Source organism: Sebastes umbrosus, chromosome 16 (assembly GCF_015220745.1).
Source record: "Sebastes umbrosus isolate fSebUmb1 chromosome 16, fSebUmb1.pri, whole genome shotgun sequence".
Lineage (NCBI taxonomy): Eukaryota > Metazoa > Chordata > Actinopteri > Perciformes > Sebastidae > Sebastes > Sebastes umbrosus.
In genome coordinates this window covers 19,162,607-19,185,172 of record NC_051284.1, presented here as the reverse complement: position 1 = coordinate 19,185,172, position 22,566 = coordinate 19,162,607, and the positions used below count along the sequence as shown (strand labels likewise).

General features: G+C 41.2%; 2 protein-coding genes across 4 annotated transcripts; both read left to right on the top strand.

Moving 5' to 3' along the window:
• The first annotated feature begins 5,879 nt into the window (after positions 1 to 5,879).
• grhl3 (grainyhead-like transcription factor 3) lies at positions 5,880 to 16,209 on the top strand. The gene is made up of 15 exons (XM_037747557.1): positions 5,880 to 6,041; positions 7,480 to 7,654; positions 7,768 to 7,826; positions 8,592 to 8,853; positions 8,937 to 9,176; positions 9,806 to 9,917; positions 10,101 to 10,195; positions 10,728 to 10,886; positions 10,991 to 11,060; positions 11,147 to 11,268; positions 12,067 to 12,092; positions 12,208 to 12,293; positions 12,950 to 13,035; positions 13,238 to 13,302; positions 15,203 to 16,209. The coding sequence occupies exons 1-15, from the start codon at positions 6,025 to 6,027 to the stop codon at positions 15,318 to 15,320; spliced, it is 1,692 nt and encodes a 563-aa protein (XP_037603485.1). The 5' UTR covers positions 5,880 to 6,024; the 3' UTR covers positions 15,321 to 16,209.
• A 231-nt stretch (positions 16,210 to 16,440) lies between these two features.
• Positions 16,441 to 22,467, top strand: si:dkey-221l4.11 (claudin-23). 3 transcript variants are annotated; one of them, XM_037747330.1, is made up of 3 exons: positions 16,441 to 16,974; positions 19,637 to 19,689; positions 19,782 to 22,467. In XM_037747330.1, exon 3 carries the CDS (start codon positions 20,063 to 20,065, stop codon positions 20,810 to 20,812), a length of 750 nt encoding a protein of 249 aa, XP_037603258.1. In that variant the 5' UTR covers positions 16,441 to 16,974; positions 19,637 to 19,689; positions 19,782 to 20,062; the 3' UTR covers positions 20,813 to 22,467. The 3 variants fall into 3 exon arrangements, 2 of the variants coding, with proteins under 2 accessions (XP_037603258.1, XP_037603259.1); XM_037747331.1 differs by lacking the exon at positions 16,441 to 16,974 and adding an exon at positions 18,308 to 19,229; XR_005203686.1 differs by lacking the exons at positions 19,637 to 19,689; positions 19,782 to 22,467 and adding an exon at positions 17,114 to 19,629.
• Positions 22,468 to 22,566: the final 99 nt, after the last annotated feature.

Here is a 22,566-nt window from a genome sequence, read left to right as displayed (position 1 = left end):
AAGAGGTCTCACTATTCACCACAGTGTCACAGCTCTGACGAGGTCAGAGCTCCTGGCAGAGGTCAACCAATCAGGTAAACACTCACATTTGTAAACCAGCTGCACACAGAGCTCAGAGGAGCACACAGTGCTCTAAAAACAGTGAGCGGATTTTATTGGCAATCTCAAATGCACACACACTCTTAAGAAGCATGTTCCTCCCTGAAATGTACTCAAAAGCATCCTTTGGTTTAGTAAACCAGAGCCTGTCATGCTTAAAGCCCTATCTGCATGGACAATAGGCCTTAGTATAAATACTTAACCGAGTCAAAATTATACCAAATAGCATCACAGAAATGACAACCAAATGGTTAAAGCTGTTGACAGTGAAGTATTTAGGTCATTACTTCAGTAAAATTGGCAATATAACAATGTAAAAATGCTGCTGCATTCAAAGTGAAAGTGTCAGTGTTATCAGAAAACTTAAAGTATCAAAAATAAAAGTACTCATCATACCGTAACATGTAATGCTCTAGAAATTTGTGTTTGAATATTGAAACCAGAAATGCTGTGTCACTTTAATTATGAAAAAATTAAACTTTTTTTTTTTTTTAATCTTGAAGCAAGTTGGAATATTTCAGGCTGTTCTCATACCCCGTTTGTAGCTATACATTCAAAAAGTAATGCACTGTAATCCGTATCCCATTAAATCAATGTGTATGTAATCCATGTAATCGTGAACCAGGAGTGGAAACGTCGTGTAGGGAGGTCGGGGTGGATGGGTGGGAAACCAGAAGTCAACGTTGAATTATTTGTCATGTAACTTACGTGCTTAAGTTACACCACTTCCAGAGGTATTTTAACCCAAACCACGATATTTTCCTTAACCTAACTAGTTGTTTTGTTGCCTAAACTAACAAGACCGAAGTTTATTTTGAAAAGACTGGAGCGGAAAATTGACAAGTGCATCAAGTGTTGCTGGACATTTGTGGGAAAACGCACAAATAATGAGGAATAACTTTTTGTAAGATATCATAGGAACCATTGTTTGAGGATACGTTGAATATTTTTACAGCACTGGCAGATTTTTTTCACTGAACAATGCATAATGTTTTAGAAGTTTATCATGTGTTTTGTATGAATAATTATCTTCAAAATAACCAGTAACTGCTGCTGTCAGATAAATAATTGAAATACTCAAATAAAGTACCTCTGAATTGTATTTAAGTACAGTACTGAAGTAAATGTATTTAGTTCATAGGAGTTACTGGTGCCGATACATTTTGAACTGAAGTTAATGGTTATGATATACCATAGATTTAGCTTATAACTCACTGTATATGCCAAATGCTATTTCACAATAAAAGCCTCTCAGTGCTGCCAATGTCTATCATGGCACTAAGTATAGAAAATATATATATCTGGCTCCAGAATAAGAAAAGAAAAATAGAATTGTTAAGGCGGCCTAACTGCATGTAAAAGTGTCATGTAAAATGACATATAAAATGCAATTACAAGTTCAATATATTGATGATTTTTGAAATGTTAGCATTACTAGTAGAAAAGTAGAAATACGAGATCGAGCATGTATGATTGATATTTAAAAGAAGCACTCATTTGGTACTAGTGTTCAGGCTGGTGTTATCATTTCCAAACAATATTCAGTGTTACATGCAGTAGAGCTGCAACGATTAATCTACCAACTGTCAACTATTAAATTAATTACCAATTACTTTGATAATTGATTAATGGGTTTGAGTAATTTTCTAAAGTCTAAATTCTCTGATTCCAGCTTCTTAAATGTGAATATTTTCTGGTTTCTTTACTCCACAGTCAAATGAATATCTTTGAGTTGTGGACAAAACAAGACATTTGAGGACGTCATCTTGGGATTTGGGAAACACTGATCAACATTTTTCACCATTTCTGACATTTTATCGACCAAACAACTAATCAATTAATCAAGAAAATAATCAACAGTGAAAATAATGGTTAATTGCAGCGCTACCTGCAAGACTGTAAAATTGTGACTGTCCTGAGAGCTGCTTGGACATCTTGGATCCTCAGTATGGAAATTGAATTTAGATTTGTTTTGTCAGACACTTGAAATACTTTTAACTACATCAGACATTACATAGATTTATTTTACTGCTCTTAATTAAACTGAATTTTTCACAGAACATAGGGAAGAAAAATTAGATTAGGGACAAGTAGCGTTATTGCAAAAGTGGAAGCATTGCAGTTCTGGTAAACACGTGGGGGCTTTACGCTAACAGGTGCACCACTCAGTGGTTTCCCAATGTGAGGAGCAGATAGAGAGCAACACGCCCCAAGCTCCTCGTATCTCTGTCAACCCTCAGCACACATTCCTTCATGACAAACCAGGCATTAGAGCAGATGGAGAAAGAGATGGCGAGATATGTAGGCTGTGGAGGAGTTGATCAGAAAGAATCAGCCGCTTCTACTTTCATTATCTTCTTCACCTCGCGGGAGAAACATTTGCATGATCTTTATGTTTAGGGTTTAAGTCATGATTGAAATGTTCTCAAGCAGTCAGAGCAGGGTTTAGATTTAGTGGTTAAACAGTCGTAGGGGAAAGGAGGAGCAGGAAAAGTGACCCAGGTGAAAGGAAGAGTCAATGGGAGACAGGAAAAAGAGAAAGAGTGGGAGGAGAGAGGTGGTGAGAGAGCTCCTTCTCAGCAGCAATGGTGCGTAGAGCCAGCGCTGATCTCTGTTTGTATGCGACCATGCATGCCTCCGTGCCCACATGCACACACACACACAAACACAAACAGTCACACAACACACCAAAGCACCAGGACACTTGAGTCTTGGTTTCTTATACTCCGATGGGGCGAGTTTCAAGGCATTGAGAGGAAGTCGTTTGAACATCTTGTGACATCCATCCGTCGACCGTTTCCACATCGTTCCCACCCTGTCGGATTGGGCCACAGATCTCTACTGGGCCGTTGACACTTTTACACAATTAGACAGACATGAAAGTTTATCACTGAAGGGGAGATAAGTTTGACAGATCTTTTCTCAGGCTAGGCTTAGGGTTTGTATATTCTCTCCTTAAGATGACTGTCATTTGCATTAGCAAATTAGGAAAAACTGCAGACATCAAACAGAAACTTCCTTGTTGCAAGCTTACCTTTCTGTTATATATCTAAAAACATAAAAAAAAAAATCATATAATCATATTAAAGGAAACCATTTCCTCTTATTTTCAGCATTGGTTTGTGTTCTACAAGGTCAGACTTATTTTACAGGTTTATTACTTCCTGGTAATTCCCTTGGAAGTTTTCCTGGAAAGTACTAGAAGTAGTTATAGAAAAAATAGTGCCTTCATTGAAAGAACTGCTCCATTTAAACCCAAAAAATATTTATTTATTGTTCATTTATTATTGGAGACTTTTTTCTCCATATATGTAGAATGTTTTTTTTTATTATATTTTTTTGCATGCTCAGTTGACCTGCTGTGCTCTAGTTAAAATAGGTTAAACTAACAACACATTTACATTAATTAATTTGAAGCTGACCAATCAAACAGAGTCTCCACTTTTCCTTATAATTAGTACCAAATTACAGGAACGTTTTTTGAAATTCTTGGGAAATGATCTGGTGATTAGAAGAAGGGAAGAAGAAGAAGAAGAAACCTTTATTTGTCATAGTACATACAGGTACATACAGTACATGAAATTTGACCTCTGCATTTAACCCATTCTAAGTATTTTAGGAGCAGTGGGCTGCTGTAAGCGCCCGGGAGCAACTTGGGGTTTAGTGTCGCTCAAGGACTCTTCGACATGCAGTCTGTAGGAGCCGGGGATCGAACAGTCAACCTTGTGGTTACCCACTGAGCTACAGCTGCCTCGATTACATAAAATGTCTCATTCATTTATGATTAAATTGACATTTCTTACCTTTTTAGGGTTATCCCGTGAGTAAACATAACTTTAGAAATTGCTGCCATTGTTAACAATAAAGTATTTACCAGTTGCTGCTTGTACTTTGCAAATTTTAGAGCAGTTTATTTTTCTAAATGTATATCGAGAGAGGACATCTGTATCAGGGATTTGCATGGAGACAAACAGAGAGAATGAAGTGCGAATAACATTTTGATGTGTTAATGTCACGGCACTAATGAGGCGACAGAAAGTATAAGAAAGACAGGGTGAGAAAGAAACCACAGGCGAGAGAAATCATTCACACCCTCAACGAGCTGATGAAAGAGACGTTGAGATTCATGTTACATCCATCCATCACTTCCTTTCTCCTTCTTTTATAACTTATGGTTCTACAGTTTATACTCTATGTCTGAATGATATTTGGTAAAGCATATATGTACAAACTGAGATAAGGGGGGAATGGAAAAAAGATTAGATAGATTTTATTTGCAAAGTGCAGTAGACAAAGATGGAGCTTTAGTTACTTTAATTAATTTTAATAACATAGATGCACTCCCAGGACGTACACAGTACCAGGGAGTAATGAAGGTGTGCCGAGCGTACTCAGAAAGTCTTGCTCCTTTCCTTTAACTCTTCTGGTTTGATGCCAATTTGCCCTTTGGGGCTTTTGTGTCTGTCTGTGTGTGTGTGAGCGTGTTGTATATTTATGAGGGCGTGTGTGAGTGTGTGGGCAAGCTGCACAGCATGCACCATGGTGTGTACCACGCCAAATGCCCTCAGGTGCAAGCCACGAGAGGTGCTCATACACACACACACAAACACACACACACACACACACACACACACACACACACACACACACACACGCACACGCACACACTGAATGAATAGATAATAAGCCACATGCCAATTATACATGCACATTACTTTCTCTGTGTGTGTGTTTATGTGTGTGTATGTAAGTGTGCATCAGTGTGTGGGTGGAAGATAATATCTTAATTTTATAAAATGATTGTTATAGGTCAAAATGCCCAACAACATAGCGGGACCAATTGCAATATTAAATTGCTATTTACTGTACATATAAATGCATCAATAACAGTAATAAACCCGATAATATAGTGTGTGATATTATAAACCTCTGATAATACCTCTGTACTTTTACTTAAGTATAGTTTTTCAATGCTGGACTTTTACTTGTAATTGTGGATTTTTATATTGCGAAATTGTGAGTATTTATTTCAGCACTAGTAAATTAACACACTGGTTTTAATTAGAGCGGGTATTGATTTGCATAAAAAAAAAATTAAATGTAAAAAATATATTTTTTTAAATTAAATTAACAATATATTTGTTGTTTTTTAAATACTGAAATTAGAGAGTAGATCATATGTGCTCTCACTGTATTTTGTTGTGTTAATTAATATTTATTGATTAAAAGTCTGCATAATTCTAAATTTAAGAAATGACTCACTGTTAATTATTTTTTTCTGTTTGAATCTGAAATGCACAGATTTTTTTTAATTCTTGTAACTTTTCCACTTTAATTTGGTGGAATTCTTTAATTTGTGAAATAATTTTCTCTTAAGCCCACCTCTCTAAACCATCCGTTTTTGCATCTTTGATCCCCAGAAATGAAAGAAACCAAAACCTGTGTATGACATTGAAATAAAGGGGGGAAATGATACTGAAAAAGTATTAACATGTTAAAGCTGAGTTCCAGAGTCATTATCAAACCTTTCACACCTCTGGGATCCTTTATCTCACTCTTTTATCCGGCACCATAATAAGATTCACAACACTCTTGCCTCGGATTGTCTTGCAAAGTGCTCTCTTGGCTGCACACACTCATACACATGCAGGTTCTCTCTCGAGCCAGGGAAGAGTTAATGATCCTACACCTGTCCTATCAGACACCTGTTTCACTCCTCTCAGCCAATCAGAGCAGAGAGGGGAAATCTCTGCAGGCATTGAAATAAATCCGGGCCTCGTTCAGAGGGAATCACAACACTTGACTCATCTGAGTGTCACTGCTCTTCTCCGCTATATAGACTCACTGACTCAGAGAGACAAGCTCAAACAGACAGCGAAGAGTTGAAATTAAAGGAACCTATTCCGGCTGACTTGGACTGGAGACATGACCAAAGAGACTGAGTGAGTTTTCATATTGTTGCCTAAAATGTGTGCTTTACTGGGATTTTCTTTTTTTCTAAAGTGTGCTTCTTGTCCACAAGATAAAAACATTTTGATAAAGACTTTATGCAATACAGTAAATAGCTCATGGGGGGTTTCTGTCTGGGTGAGAGAAACCCCCCCTTCTTCCTATTTGCAATGAGACCCCCATGTGAAAGGTCCCTGTTTTAAGAAAGGGGTGTTTTGCAGTGGAAATTGATATGGATACACACACACACACACATTGGGTCTGTGGTTGTGGCGGGTCTGTTGTCACTAACCTAGGGGGCCACGGAGCACAAAAGGAGACGGGAAATAAGAATCTCCTCTTGAGGTGTTGGACACAGACGGAGGGCAATGACAGCATGTAATGCATTGAATTACATAATGGCGAAACCCTAGACACGAGCCCCCCCACACACACCCTCCTCTGTGTCTGTGCAAAAACATCTGCACTCGGCTGGTTTTAGGGGGGTAATGGAGAGTAACTAATGGAGGCTGCTGGGTGTGTGAGAGAGAGAGAGAGAGAGAGACAGGTGCACCTCAGAACAGGTGTATGAGGTTAGTTTTAGTACTTGTAATGTAGCTGTAATATCAAGGAAACATACATAAACTAAAGCTGTTATAATGTGCGGTATTCCATGCTCAAATACAGAATTTCTAGTTTTCCAGGTGCAGCGTTAAGAGGCCACTCTTTCATTAATCCTTGTGAGAAACCACTGGATTTCTCCTTTAAGCTGCTGTGGTTCTGTTGTGGTCGGGAACACCTGTGGTCTTTCCCTCCTGTCAGCACATTTAATTAGCTGTTTATCCCGAGTAAACTTTCGCTGTTTGTTCATTAGCTACTTCAGACTAACTCCAAAGGGGGATTATCCTGGTAGGCAGGATTTTTGTCTTTCCAAACAAATCAAATCCTCTGAATTTACACATGATATGGGAAGCCAGAGCTCACCCCTTGCCTTGTGGGTGTCTATTTACTTAGTAAGAAAATCTTGTCATCTCTTTTGAGGTCTATGCAAATAAGAGGGTTTATACAGGATTCAAGAATGTAGTTTTTTGTCCTTTCACAACTCCAGAAACCACAAAACACTACGTGTGTGTGTGTTGGGGGGAAGTGGTGGTGGTGGTGGGCGTTAGTGGGTGGCCCTTGGCTTTTTAAACCTTTTTGACACCACTGTTTTTGAGGGATGTTACTCAGCGCTGCGGTTTTGCAATCGAAACCATCCACGCTCCGGGGCAAGTATGTACAGGGCCCCGAGGCTCGGCTACTGCTGTTAAACTCACGCTCACTCTGTCAAACCCTGTGTGTTGCATCAGCATTTAAATGACTTGAATACATTTATTTTTCTACATTTTCACCCTTTTTTTCTGTGTACAGTATATTTTGTCAACCTAATCAATCATTCTCTCCCCTCTGCAGGACTCTGGGACTGGTCTTTCAGAGCGAGAACTTCAACTATAACCGTTACAATAACCACGTCATGGACTCCTGGTCCTACCTGGAGAGCCCTGTCCACGAGCAGAACCACTCCAAACCCAGACTCCACCCAGGAGACGACCTGGCAGCCTTAACCATGCTTTATGAACAGTGCAAGGTAGATAGTGACGAATGACAAACTTAACTCAATGTTAACCCCAAGATTAATTCTAACTTTCTCACTCTGACCACTTTTTTTGATATTTAAAATTTTGTTTTTAAATTTTCCAGAGCAACAAAGATCAGAAGATTAACTGCAACCGCGGTGGCAACATCTGCAAAACAGAGAGGTAAAAGACACCAAACAGTTGCTGCTGTCATTTATGTGTGTTTATATAACTCCCTTGTATCAGTCTTCATCATATGATTTTTACCAAGGAGAGTGCAGATGAAATAAATTGCAAAATCACCAAACAATGTAGATTACAAAAGATCTAAATGTTCCTTAAAGATTAAATTAAATGTCCCCCTATTATTTCCATCCCCTTCTGTCCACTGAATAAAACGCTTTAGAGAGAGAGAGAGAGTGTTAAGACAGAAAGAGAAAGGCAGGGCTTTGGGAGGCCATAAACAGGTGAGTGGGTAATCCCCAAGTCAAACACAGTCAGGGGGGATTATTGTCTACCTCTCCATCCATCCATCCTCTCTCTATCATCATCAGAGTTTCACAACTCCCTCTGTCCTCACTTCAGCTCTACTTCTTGTTAGGTGGGTGAGAAACGGCCATTGTTGGGGCGCAGTGTTGTCCCCTCAAACATTTTGAACAGAGAAACTCAAACACAAAGAAGAATAAAAAGATGGATTAAGAGACAAATAGTTCCCACCCACACTCAAACCGTGTCTCCCTGCGAGTTTAACCTTGCTGTAGCTGTGTGTGTGCTGAACACAAGAAGTGCCTTTTTTCTGTACGTTTGCACAGGCTTCTGTAATGTTTAACACACACTACAGTTAGTCACTTTAAGGTTGTTTGCTTCTTTGCTCTCTGGTGGAGTATACAAAAGTGGCTTTCCAGTTGTAATTAATCTCCTACTTCCTCTTTTCCCCCACCCCGCCAGGACTCTTACCAACACCAATGAGCTTACTTCATTGGAGGCGTCCGCCAATGTCATGAAGATCCTCTCCGAGAACGTTCCGTTAGGCCATCCTCATGAGCTTTTGGGATCCAAACAGAACGCCTGCCTGCCCATCTCCATTCCCACCACCTCAGACACCTACGCCACGCTGACCAGCGTGGTGGCAGATACTTACGACAAGCAGGAGCTCAACATCATCTTTGATTCCCTGCTCACCGGTGCTTTCCCCGACCCCAGCGCTGAGGTGAGTTTGGCGTCATTATTTGAAAGTTTCTTGTGTCATCCCTCTTTTCCTTTTATTAACAAATGTCCTTTTGTGAATTCCAGACTCTTCCCTACAGCGATCCCTTCCCCGAAGACCAGTCCAGCCCGGTCTACTCGGGATCCTACACCAACTCGCCACCGGAGAGATTCAGGAGTGAGTTCCAGTTTGCCCTGGGAGCTCCTCTGGCTTCTTCTTACAAGTCCAGCGAGCTGCCCATGGTCTACTTGAACAAGGGCCAGTTCTACCCCATCACCCTACAGGGAGTGGACAGCAGCGCCTGCCTCACCGCCACTAGAGTCAAGGTGAGTCATGGTGACACAACCAACAATTAAAATTAAAACAATTTAAAATGTTAGTTGTTTTTATGTGTGTAAGTTACGTAAAAAATTGGCGACTCTTGTTCCTAGTGGCATCTTTCCCTTGGGGCTTTTTTTCACGAACACATGAATGCATAAATTCTTAGCGTGACACCAAGCCAACCCTTCCCAAATATCTGTCCCTCCCCTGTAGCCAGCTCCGCTGTGACTAATTCCATACTGCTGACACCCTGCACACCGAGGTGGCACCATTAAAATGACAGTGTCCTGCCCTGTATAATTTATTCCTACCGGGGTGTAATGAGGCCAGAGTGCAGCGGAGCTCAGCTCCCTGGCAGAGTGGAAAAAAAGAGAAGTGGACAAGGTGGTGGGGAAGGTGTGGTGTGTGGTTTTAAAAACATAGACGACAAACCTTTTCTTTGTCAAGCAAATCCGAGGATAAGAATACACACAAACACACACCCGCTCACTGCAAATAACTGGTGACAATGTGCGGAGAAAAGGGGGATTTGGAGTGATAAATGAAACGTGAAAGGAGATTCTTGTTAAATGTAGGCAGGTGATTCAGTTTGACAAACCTAATGATCTGCTTTTCTGTCACTTCTCCACCTCAGACGGTCGTGATGGCTGTGTTTGAGAATGACAAGAGCCCAGAAATGCAGCTCCGCTTTTGGAATCACTGGCACGCACGTCAGCCAACCGCCAAGCAGAGGGTCATTGACATCGGTATGTTTTTCAAAAATACGCATTGCAAAGTTACTGTTCACCTGTGCACAGACACGTGCAACCAAGGACGGGAAAGTGAAAGAGTTCCTCACTTAATTGTCGTGTGTTACATAAGAGAATCAACCCATCATTCCTATCTGATTAGACACGAGAAGAAGATTAAAAATGTTTTTTTCTTTATAGCGGACTACAAGGAAGTGTTCAGCGGCATTAGCAACATCGAGGAGGTGGCCTTCAATGCTCTCTCCTTTGTGTGGAACCCCAATGAAGAGGCCAAGGTAAACACACGTACACATGCATAGATGTTTTGTTTTTTTATATAACCTGGCTCACAGAACAGGTGGAGGATTTAAAAGAGAGGAGAGGAAAGGTAGAAAAGGGAGGTGAAGAGGAGAAGGAGTGGCTGAGGAGGGAGGAGAGGAATCCCAGAAATGTGTTTGGCCCCGAGGCTCCTGTCACGGCAGCGGGGCGAGAGCCACGACGACTTATTCAAGCTTCTCGGTGGCCCAAAGGCGCTGGGGTGGGGCCACCAAACCTGCTGCAGGTGGAGAGGAGCAGGAAGAAGGGAGGTTATCTCGCAGAAAATGTAAAAATAGAGATGTTTAAAAACAATAAGAAGGTAGAGTAAAGCATGTTGGAGGTCTGTTTTTCAAGACGGAAAAGAGAGAAAGAGCAGATTCTTCCTTTTTTTTTTCTTGATATATGTCATTATGTCTCTACTGGAACACACGTACAATAAAGGAATGACATAGAGAAACAATGTCAGTGGCCAACGTCAACACGATGTGCTCAAAATACCTATTCCCACAGGTGTACATTGGCATCAACTCCCTGAGCACAGACTTCTCGGCTCAGAAGGGAGTGAAAGGCCTGCCTCTGAACCTGCAGATTGACACGTACGACTTCAGCTCGGGAACCAACCAGCTCTTGAACAGGGCCGCTTGCCAAGTCAAGATTTTCTGCGATAAGGTACGTCGCTTCTTGTGTCATTTCACTTCATCCACCTTTTCTTACACACACACAAAAAAAAATTGTGGAGTCATCATTGTAACCATGTGATTGTGTGCCCTCAGGGTGCAGAGAGGAAGATGCGCGATGAGGAGAGGAAGAGGACCAAAAGGAGGGTAAAGCCCGACGCTAACGGTGAGTTTTTGCAAGCACTTAAGGATAATTTCATCCCACGGTATACAAACACAGAGTGTATTCTGACTTCCTGCTTTTGTTTCCAGGCAAGTCTTTAGTGAGCAGCTCAATGGGCAGCGACTGCACCTTCTTCCAAACCCTGGACGACCATGTCACCCAGCCGGTTCTCTTTATCCCAGAAGCACACCTCTGCAGCTTACAGCGCATGGTAGGTCCTCCTTTAACCTCTCCTCTCCTCTCCTCTTTCTTTCCTCTCCTCTCCTCCTGTATTGAGTGAATCATGTTCCCGACCCCTGTATTCCTCCAGGCAGTAGCAGGGATAAAACTGTGGGAAAGTATGTAGCGGAGGAAAAGTGGGCTGGGAAGGGGAGGGGATTGTGTCAGCGAAAGTGAGGTTGACTCGAGATCAGATGAACTAATTGGAGTCGAAACCAGACACAAGTACAAGCCGCTACAGCTGCTGACACTGAGATTATTAAGCTATGGGGGCTTACACACGAAAACACACCTGGCGCAACAGACACCTGACATACAGTATGCGCCACCCTCATAGTTTTTTCACACATACACACACACTTGCAAAAACAATGAGGCGAGGGTGCTGTTCAGACAGGCCACTTTTCCCACGCCGTGGAGTCTTTAGGGACATGTGTTAGAGTGTGAGTTACTGATTGAAACTGAAGGAAAAATTAAAACCAGCGGTAACAAAATAACCTAATGACGCAATGCCCCACAGTCTGCCACGAAGGGCTCAGGCAGTAAACATATTTGATTGTCCAGTACGATAAAGCGCAGGATGGTCCTATCTGTGTCTCTCCATCAGTGCCCACGCTTATGTGGTTTAGAGGTTATGGGAAACGCAGTCTTACAATAATGATAACATTCCTTTTTGAAGGTATTACGCACAGACAATGGTGGGAAAGGTGACTTTAAGCAATGCTTTTATCAGCGGAGTGGTGCCTAATCAGATCTCTGGTCTGCTCTCTGCTTCTTTTTGTCTCTCTAGGCTACTCCCAATGACGATGTCGAAAGGTAAGCATAGTAAACACAAGGCGACGTTACACAGACGTCCATCACAAACAGTTATTTCTGAATGAATAAACACATGTTTTAGTCTAATGTTAACATGTGTTGTGTTTTCCTATAGGAGTGCTATGAAGAGATTGTATCCAGACAGAGACCAGAACAGCTCTCCACCCAGCAAGCAAGCCCGCAGAGTAGACCCACAAAGAGGTACATAGACAACTAAGAGTCTTTTAATAATAATATTACAATATAACAATTAGTTCTGTCGAACGATTAAAATATTGAATCGTGATTCATCGCAAATTAATCACACATTTTTCATCCGTTCAAAATGTACCTTAAAGGGAGATCTATCAAGTATTCTACTCTTATCAACATGGGAGTGGGCAAATATGCTTGCTTTATGCAAATGTATGTATATATTTATTATTGGAAATCAAATAACAACACAAAACAATGACAAATATTGTCCTCGTGACTCGTGGGTATACATAGAACCAATTTTCATTCACAGATCTTGAGGTCAGAGGTCAAGGGACCCCTTTGAAAATGGCCATGCCAGTTTTTCCTCACCAAAATTTAGCGTAAGTTCGGAGCATTATTTAACCTCCTTTGAGACTTGCTAGTATGACATGGTTGGTACCAATGGGTTCCTTAGGTTTTCTAGATTCATATGATTGTTGCGTTACTGTGTTAAAGAAATTAGTGGCGTGAAAACGAATTTGTGTTAACACGTTATTATTGCGTTAACTTTGACAGCCCTAATAAGATTATTTAAAATAAAGTCGCCATCAGAAATGAGCCAATGAGCTTTCCTCGTCTTTTATACTAAATGTTTTATTCCCTTTCTCGCTTTCCAATAGTTCTGCTGTACGTGAGGACGTGCGCCGAAGAGGTGTTTGATGCCCTCATGCTCAGCGCGCCAACAGTGTCAGGCCTACGAGAAGCTGTAAGTAACAAACTTCAAAGGCATTCCTGTATTATCTGACCTGATTTGGTGAGGTGGAGATAAACAGCACGTCTCCACTTCGCCCTCCAACAAACACACATCACGCTCACATACTTTACCGTACGTTATCTCTCGAGTATATTGTCTTTCTTTCAGCGGGAGATCATGCTAACTGACATCTCGTATTCCTTTCCGTCCTCAGGTTTCAGAAAAGTACGGTATGCAAATAGACGCCATTGGGAAAATCTACAAAAAATGCAAGAGAGGGTGAGTGTCTTATTGTTTCTTTGTTATGTCTAAGTTGCATTAAAGTAGTTCATTTGACACAGACAATGAGCATTAGAGTCAGGGCTTAGTTTGTGATTTTAATCTCATCCTCGAAGATCATGTCGACAGACTGGGTAGGTAGGTTAGTTGACTCGGCCTCCTGGAATGTGTTAATTGCAGCGCCTCCAAAAGAAAGACAGATGACTGAGGGAGGATGAAAAGGTTTCAAAAGTCCTGCAGATGAGTCATGGGCAATTGTTGTACTTTTGTCTTTTATGTTTTCATAACCTCATTGGAACATCAGGAAGTATTTCGGTGTTGAAAGAGATATCTGGCTTGATTAAGCAGAAGGGTTCCAGTTACTAGCTGAAGGTTGTCCGTCAAGTTGTGAGCTGTTTTTAAACTCACGTCACGTGTCGCGTCGGCTAAACATCGAGAGAGGTTAGATGAGTTGGTGAGAGCTGCACTTAAGAAGGACTTTCATTGTGATTAATTTCCTCAAAAGTTACTTGGAAAAAAAGGTTGGCACCGCAGTGGTAATGAAAAGGTCACCTCCTCCCCTGATGACTCATAAAGATCATCATCTCAGCCAGCACATGTCTCATTAGCAGAATAATGCGTTGACTGTATCTCACACAGCCAGTCGCTGTCAAACTGATAATGGTCTCCTGTAAAATAACAGAGGAGATCAGAGGGCATTTCTTGAGATGTAAATAAGACCTCCTGACAGACACTGAAACACCTTTGGGTGTTTTTCCTGCTGCTTCCTGCTCGCTGCTGGCAGCTATCACTTCAGGGGGAGCAGCTAAGCTAACTGGTTGGGTTACATTCTCCCCGCAGTTCCCTCCCTCCTCCTTTTGCTCTTGTCTTCAATCAGCCCTGTCCCTGCAGGCAGAATGCATGAGCCGCTGGTTAGTTCAGTTATTAAAACCTTAAAGACTCCGAGTTAGCGTCGGGGAGGAGGAAGAGAGTGACCTGATTTACTGCCACTACTGATGCAGAAGATATAACGCCACTGTTTTCCACCCGAATAGTTTCCTACAAACAAATAACATGTAACCCAGACAAGCTGGAGACGTGTTGCTTATGTCACACTTGAGTGAATAGTAAAGACAATGTGCACATCCTTGTTTTGAAGATGTTTTTGTTATGATTTTCATAGGGCTGTCAAAATTAAAACCATAATAGCGCGTTAACGCAAATTTGTTTTAACTCTACTAATTTCTTTAATGCATTAACACAACTTTTAGGTTGTAGTGGACACAGTTTTAAAGCTAGAGTAAAGATACTGACACCATATGAAACTAGAAAATGATTAAGAAATCGACTGATGTCAACCATGTCATACTAGCTTGTCGTGAAGGAGGCTAAATAACGCTCCAAAGTTATGCTAAATTTTGGCGAGGAAAAACTGGCTTGGCCAATTTTCAAAGGGGTCCCTTGACCTCTGACCTCCAAATATGTGAATGAAAATGGATTCTATGGGTACCCACGAGTCTCCCCTTTACAGACATGCCCACTTTATGATAATCACATGCAGTTTGGGGCAAGTCATAGTCAAGTCAGCACACTGACACACTGACAGCTGTTGTTGCCTGTTGGGCTGCAGTTTGCCATTTTATGATTTGAGCATATTCTTTATGCTAAATGCAATACCTGTGAGGGTTACTGGACAATATTTGTCACTGTTGTGTGTTGTTAATTGATTTCCAATTATACATATACACATTAAGAGTATTGAATACTCGACAAATCTCCCTTTAAGATTTTGAACGGATAAAAAAATGTGCGATTAATCATGATTAAATATTTTAATCTATTAACAGCCTTAGTTTTACACTGATAGAAATTCCTCATGATCACTAAGGTAACCTTTTGTTTTCGCTCGTCTTTTCCTCAGGATTTTCGTCAATATGGACGACAACATCATCGAACACTACACCAACCAGTCGGCCTTCCTCATTGAGATGTCCGAGGGCATCGGCGGTCAGTTCCAGGTCACCCTCATCGAAGTATGAGAGCCGCTGAAGGATGTAACGACTCACAGCTGCCAGTTGAAACCACCTCTAATAGCACTGCTCAGGCAAAGACAATGTAAGCTGTGGAAAAACCAATAAGGGAACTGGGCTGAAGAGACCTCTCCAGTTTTTCCAATTTCAGTTGAAAACCGTTTCTCCATGTTGTAAATACCACTCCGCCCCATGAGTTTTTGTTATATGAATTGTAACGTAAGAGCAATTATGATGAACATCCTGTAAATATATAATGTAAATAGATTTTAATATGACAGTGTTTTTCAAACTATCTATGTGCGTGTCGCGATCCATTTTCCACAAATTGCTATGTATTTCAATGTTTTTTTTACAGAGCCCTGTGCATGATGTGTTTAGTATATTCAGCATTTTTCAGAGGTTGCTATTCTTGCTGCTTTTAATGTATCCATCATTTCTTCTACAAGAGACAATGGTGCGTTTCCTCACCCACAACCTGCTAATGGTGTTTTATTTTCACTGCCACAAGTATCTTCCTGAAGGTTCCTGTTAGTTTCACGACCAAAATGGCCCCGACGCTGGGTTTAATTCAGAACCTAATGTCAGACATTTCCACCAGTAAAAACCACACAATAGTTAGTACTGGCCACCATTCAGTCCCAAGTTGTGGACATTTTCTGCCTGTTTTGGTGTAACCACAGAGTTTCCCTGGAAACACTTCAAACCCCCCCGAGGCCTGCGAGAGGACTTTCACAGTATGCGTGTGTATGTGTGTGTGTTTTCCCTTTATACGTTATGCATCATTTCAAAACGAGCATGTATCCCTGTAATATTTCATTATTATATCACGGCAATTCTGGTTGTATTAGTCACATCTTGCCTCTTTTGTAAGAAAATAAAGAAAAATGCATAATAAGGTTTTGTGGCTGTCTCTTATATTATACATACAGATCTGATTAAAAAGCTATAGCAAGGATCACTTATCACTGGAATAAACCTTTTGTCTGTTCCAGTGATATTTGATGTGTTCCTGTGTGTGTTTATCTTCTCTTTCACATCTTTTGATGTGAAGTGCATATTGGAAATGTAGAAACGGCTGACTGCTCTATCGGCTCTCTCTACAGATCAAACAGAAGCATGAATCCCATCGGCAAGAGAGAGGTTTGGTCTTACGTTTTGTATTTTTGGTATGTATGGGTCAGTGTGTATACGTGTTCAAGGAGGGAGATCATATGTTTTATTTTTCTAGCAGCTCCAAAATAGGCAGCACACATTGAAGTGTTGGCACATTCAGAAAAGCATACCCTATTTGGTGACACTGACAGGGGGAAAGCAGGGAGGCACTCCAGTCCTAGATATATCCTTCAGCAAGTCAAAGAGAGAGGCACACATACACACACACACACACACACAGAAAGTGAGACCGAGAGGCAGACGGCCAGGGAGGCAGAAAGGCAAGCAGACAAAAACAGGGACAGACACAAGGACAAACAGAGGCAGAGACGGGTGGGGAGACTACTGAAGCGAGGATAGAAACGAGGAGGAAGAGAGAGAGAGCAGGAATAACGAAGAGGCGGTTGCACCATCTGCTGCCTGAGAGAGAAACATGTTAGCCATTCAGATGAGAGCAAAGGAGGCAGCCAGCGATCTGCAGTGAGATACCAACAACCCCTCCTGAATGGTAAGTGACTGAGATTACGTGTGTGTGTGTGTGTGTTTGCATTCGCTTGAAATGTGCCTGCATGAGAGAAAGTGGGCTATTAATAACCCTTTCATCATTTTCAATTCATGATAATTCTCTTTAATGTGCCTCTCTGCAGATGTCTCCATACCGTCACCTCCTTGCCATCTCTGCATTGAAACATATCAAAACATCTTGCATTTGAAAAGAAATCCCCTTGGTGGTAACAAGTGGTAACAGAGAAGCGATGATGTCCTCACAGCTGGGTCAGCTCTCTGATTTCTCGTGTGTGTGTGTCTGTCATTGTCTCTGTTTCCCGTCATGTCAATAAAGTCGAAACCTTCCGGTAGCTCAACAGGAAATAATGGCATGTTTGTAATTATAATGTTGGCATATACTGATGACACTTGAGGACAAGTATGTGTTTACGACAACACACTCCACTCACTTTGATTTATGACACGTCCAGATGTGCATTCTCATGGCACATTTCTATTCTAATTAATCTTTTGTATTCTAGTATTTTTCTTGTACATACTATTCTTGTATATCCTGGTGTAATTCAGTAAATCTTATCTATTGTTAGACTGATACCTGCTCGATTGTCTTTGATCTTTCCAAAATTAGATTTCCCATTACCTTCAGAGGTGATCGGTCAGTCTTAATGTCATCAACTCTCCGGCGACATTTCCAGAAGTGAAGTATTTTATCATTAATTGAATCACATTTACAAATATGATTCATTCAGGCTGAACATCCTCTCCACAGTGCATCAAAACAAATACAAGCTGGTGTTACAAATGAATATTTTCCACCATCATTCATACACTGAACCTGCTTCAATTAACAACAGTTAGAGTATTTATTATTTAAAACACACCCAAATCCATTAGATCGTTCTTTTATATTCAGTTATCAATGCTTAAATTCAGCACAGGGTTTGTGACAATACTGTATTCCCAAATGCATTACGTTTTTATAACTCTTTTTTTGTGTTATTTTGCTACAAATAAGTAACTTTAGTTGCCATTTCATTAAATATAGAAAGCACACAATCCTTCTGTGTAAAATATTCCAGTCATTACAACTCTATTAGATAGAGATTATTCTACTATGTGAAGTTATTTAATGACCTTTACATTTGAGTTTTCATTTTTCATTTCTTTATTTTTAATGTATTGCTAGTGCTATGTTTTAAGATTACATAAATACAAAATAAAATAAAACCACAGGAATCTCAGAAACAGTTTAATATTGGTTTCATATGTCATCATCATATATTTATATTTTTTATTTACTTACTTTTTTTATTTACTTTTCTTTTAAAGAAGCATAGAAATACAACAAAACATAGTAGAACAAATGGTTTGTCACCTATGCATTCATACAAACATTATAGTGATGGTAATAATTGCTAGTTCATACAGTAACGAATCAGTAAACATCTCATGAGGTCACAAACACAATCCATTTTTCCCAGTATTGCAAGAATTTATCAACCGGAAGATTTAGCAAAACAGTAATTCTCTCCACTTTGAATATTGGTCACATTATCTATCCAGTCAGCCTTTGTTGGAGGTTCGGACTGTAACCGTTTTCATGTTACAGCTTTCTTGCTGGCTGTTAATAATATCTTTTATAGATATATACGTCCTTCACATAAGTGAGCTGAAATATTGCCCACATTATATATTTTTTATTTAAAAAGAAAGATATTGTGACTAATAGTTGTAATTCCTGCTGAGGAAAATGAAGCAAGGTTGTTTTTCCCTCCATTAAGGACGTCATCATATTATCACTGTTGTGTGTGTTTCTTTGACAGTGATGTATGCTGATAGTGGCTGCTTGTGTTTGTTTGTCTGCATGAGTCACGCGCATCTTCAAGTTGTTTGGTCTCCGTCCCAGAGAGCATTGTTTGTTTCTTTCCTCCTCCGGTCCGAGACACTGTAGATGGACTCACTCTGCATTCAGACACTGGCCTGATGTAATCACTAACCCGACTGAAATCTTCCAAGGTCATAGCTGGCCATCAATTTTCAGGCTTTGAGAAAACAACAACACACCCTCCTGCACAAACACACACACACACACACACACACACACAGTTGTGTTTCCCTCACTTTAGAGGATATGACATTGACTTACATTGATTTACCCTTAACCTAACCTTAAACCAAGTCTTCACCCCAAAATGTAATGATTTACGTTATAGGGACCTGCATTTCATCCCCAAAAGGAACGCGAGTCCCCACAATGTGAGTGTAAACACAGATGTCCCCACAACATCAGTAATACAAGCACACACACACACACACACACACACATAAAAGTCGACACATACACAATTAGGTCTTGCATAGAGAAGAGTCTCACAGGATCTTATGATAAATAAAGCAACACACACACACTGTTACGTTGAGACTGGCCAGGTTATCGTATCCTAGCAACAGAGACAGACATCGACCGTTCAGTCTTTTCCTGTCCAGCACCGGTGGAGCAGTGGAGCCAAACCTCCTTCTGCTTTCTCCGGCTGCTGGAGCGCTCGTCTCTACTCCACTTCACACCTCTCTCTGTTGTTTCTCATATCTCGCCTCTCTTCTCCATCGCTTCGACCTGACGTGCACCACCCCGCCCTCTGACTGAATCTCTCTCTTTCACTCAGACGGTCACAATGAAGAGTCTGCAGCTAAAAGAGAGGAGAGTTTCGACAAAGAGGTAATGGACAAACTTCTATTTTGAACTTTTATTGTTCTGATCACTGTAATGACTCCCTTTGCTTTTGCTAATAGCTGGATTATCTTTTGCAGACACAGATCGGCAGTGTCTGGTCAGAGGAGACATTTGTGACTGGATTTCATTCTATGTGAACACTGAGAAACAACTGATCATCGCAATCGTGTTGTCTTATCTTTCCTGAACAGATAACCATAACACCGACATACGATAATTACAAGCAGCATCGACTACCGTCTTTCTTTTGGAAAAATACTCTGAGGACAGGTACTGTGCAGCTGGTATGTTTTTAATTAGTTATATGTCTTGAGAGTTTTCGTAAAAGAAGAATCAGGGTTGCGCTACTGACTGTACGATGCAAACGCCAGCCTCTATGGTGATGGGGATTGTCTTTGCCCCTTTGGGATTGGTCCTTGTCTTCACTGCCGCCATCACCCCTCAGTGGAGAGAGGGACAGGCACGTCTGAGCCTGGCGGGGTCGGGGTCATTTCTTCGGGCGGCACTGAAAGGTCAGGGGACGGGCGGCAGATCAGCGGAGGCGCTGCTCTTGCTGCGCTCTGATGGACTTTGGGAGAGCTGCCTTCAGGTGGAGCACCCCGAGCTGAAGCAGTGCTGGCCTGTGGCAGGTCCGTATCAGAGAGACCCGAGGGTTCGCCTGGCACAAGGTTTGATCCTGACCTCGTTGTTCCTGTGCGGCACTGGCATTGTCCTGGCGTGCATCGGGGTCCGCTGTTGGATGGATATACCTCTGAGAGGTGTATCAGCTACAGGTGGACTCCTGGTGGTGATGGCCGGGCTGCTGAGCTTCACTGCACTCGGGGTGTACACCCACAACCTTGAAAGACTGGGGATGGCAGCTCCAAGTCAGGGGATCAACAACCCCAGGTTCCCCCAGCTCCGCCTGCATCGGGGCGGCTCGCTCTACTTTGGCTGGCTGGGTTCATGTTTACAGATGCTGGGAGGCAGCGCTCTGCTGTTCAGCTTCAAGCGACCAAGATACCCGACCTGCCCGTCCTGCCCAGAGCTACCTGTCTGCCCTGCGTGTCGTTCATGTCCAGAGATCACCAACAAGCCAGACACGGATGTATATGAAGTCAGCTGTTAGAATATGAAGCTGACAATTAAAAGGAGAATTTGGCACCTTATATGTGGATGTCCAATCAGTGTTGATGGTGATGTAGATAATTAAAGCTATAAATTCCTCAGCGTGTGCTATATTGACAGAGAAAGTTGATTTCTCCTGCTCGCGGAGCCGTGCCGGTAGTGCCGACATGTACCAGGATGTGTTGACCACAAGCTTCTGTCCAACGTCACCTCTATGCTCCCTCTACCTCGTCACTCCATTCAGCATATGTATAAGTTTCCCTCCAAACGAAATTGAAAATGCAGTTTAGTTGTATGGGAACGTCATTTTTAGGAGACAGGGCTGCACATTCACCGTCACTCCGTTACACTACTCCTGCAACCAGTCGGTTTTTGCTCCTGGCAGGTAAAATGCATCCTCTGCGCTCATATTTTGGGATGCCATTTTTTCGAAGTTTGCAAAATAAGCAAAGAGAACAAGAGTTCTGTTTTTGAGCGACATCTAGACCACGCCCCTTGCTACACAGAGAAATCCGAGCTGAAATAGCAGCCTGTATTCTTCCTTGTCATCAACTACGTCATTGTCATGCCTATGCTGGATGCAGGAAGAACAATGATGATGTTGCAGCTGCGAACTCAGCTTTCTCAGTAAATATAGCACGCACTGAGGGATTTATTGCTTCAATCGACTACATTTACCATCAACACTAATTCCACATAAAAGACGCCAAATTCTCCCTTTAAAACATGGGTAAAGATGAACAAATCTGGACACGTTGAATCTTATTAAAGTCACTTCCAACTCAACAGCTGATAAATCTGCCAACTAATGAAATGAGTCAATTCATAAATGACTGTGAACCACAGGTCATTACCACTACCTGATTAATGGACCTGTTGGGTAAGAACATGATGGATGTACGGTACAGTAATTGCCTTGAAACGTCATTTTTTGGGGGTGTAAAATACAAAGAAGTACAAAGAAGTTCATCATGGTTGAAAAGAGCTCAAGTTCCTGCTGCCTTTAACTGCAACATGTAGTGAAACGTGACTGAAGGGTCTCTCTGTTCTGCCTTTTACATTTGTAGCCATGCCTTTGTACTGTTAGCAAGAAACATGACATGTTTGTGTGTCCGAACAAAACTGTGAAATGTAAAATATATTTGTGATAAATTATAAGTTGCTTAGATAGTGTTAGGGCTTTGAATAAGAAAAATTGGACAAGCTTGTTTTAGATCTCGTAATAGATTACCAATGTACATTTTTAAAGACTTGCTTTCATCTGTACTTTTTACATTGATGGAAATCCGTCTTTCTTTGTAAATATGGTTCTTTGGAGCGGAGAAAACAATGATGAATGATTTTCTCCAAAAGTATTTGCAATCTACTTTCAATATTTTCTCCATTAAGTCGCTGCGAGCAATTAAAAAGACCGATTTTAGAAGTCAAATTACTGAAAGAACATTCGAAATAATAATTACCTTCACTAAGGAGCCTTCATCTGATGAATGTAATATTACTCTCTTGATAACACGGACAGCGAGGAGACAAAAGGTGTTTGAGGAGGAGGACGATGTACAACAGGGTGTTTGTTCTTTGTAAATTATCCGTCGGTGTTTACTTGTTAAAGTGTGTTCATACTTGGTGGTGCATTGAATAAAACATTTCAGCAACATATCTATCAATGTGTTTTATGTGCCGTCTAGAGCAAAAGCAGATCAAGGTAGACTTCAATAGAAAAAAACAGCCTATTTAAAAGACTCTGAGTGAGATCAT

Coding starts and splice junctions, on each gene's coding strand:
- grhl3 (XM_037747557.1), top strand. Junction 8,854..8,936: donor TCCCCGACCCCAGCGCTGAG/GTGAGTTTGGCG, acceptor TGTGAATTCCAG/ACTCTTCCCTACAGCGATCC. Junction 12,294..12,949: donor CAGAGTAGACCCACAAAGAG/GTACATAGACAA, acceptor GCTTTCCAATAG/TTCTGCTGTACGTGAGGACG.
- si:dkey-221l4.11 (XM_037747330.1), top strand. CDS start 20,063: ATGCAAACGCCAGCCTCTATGGTGATGGGGATTGTCTTTGCCCCTTTG.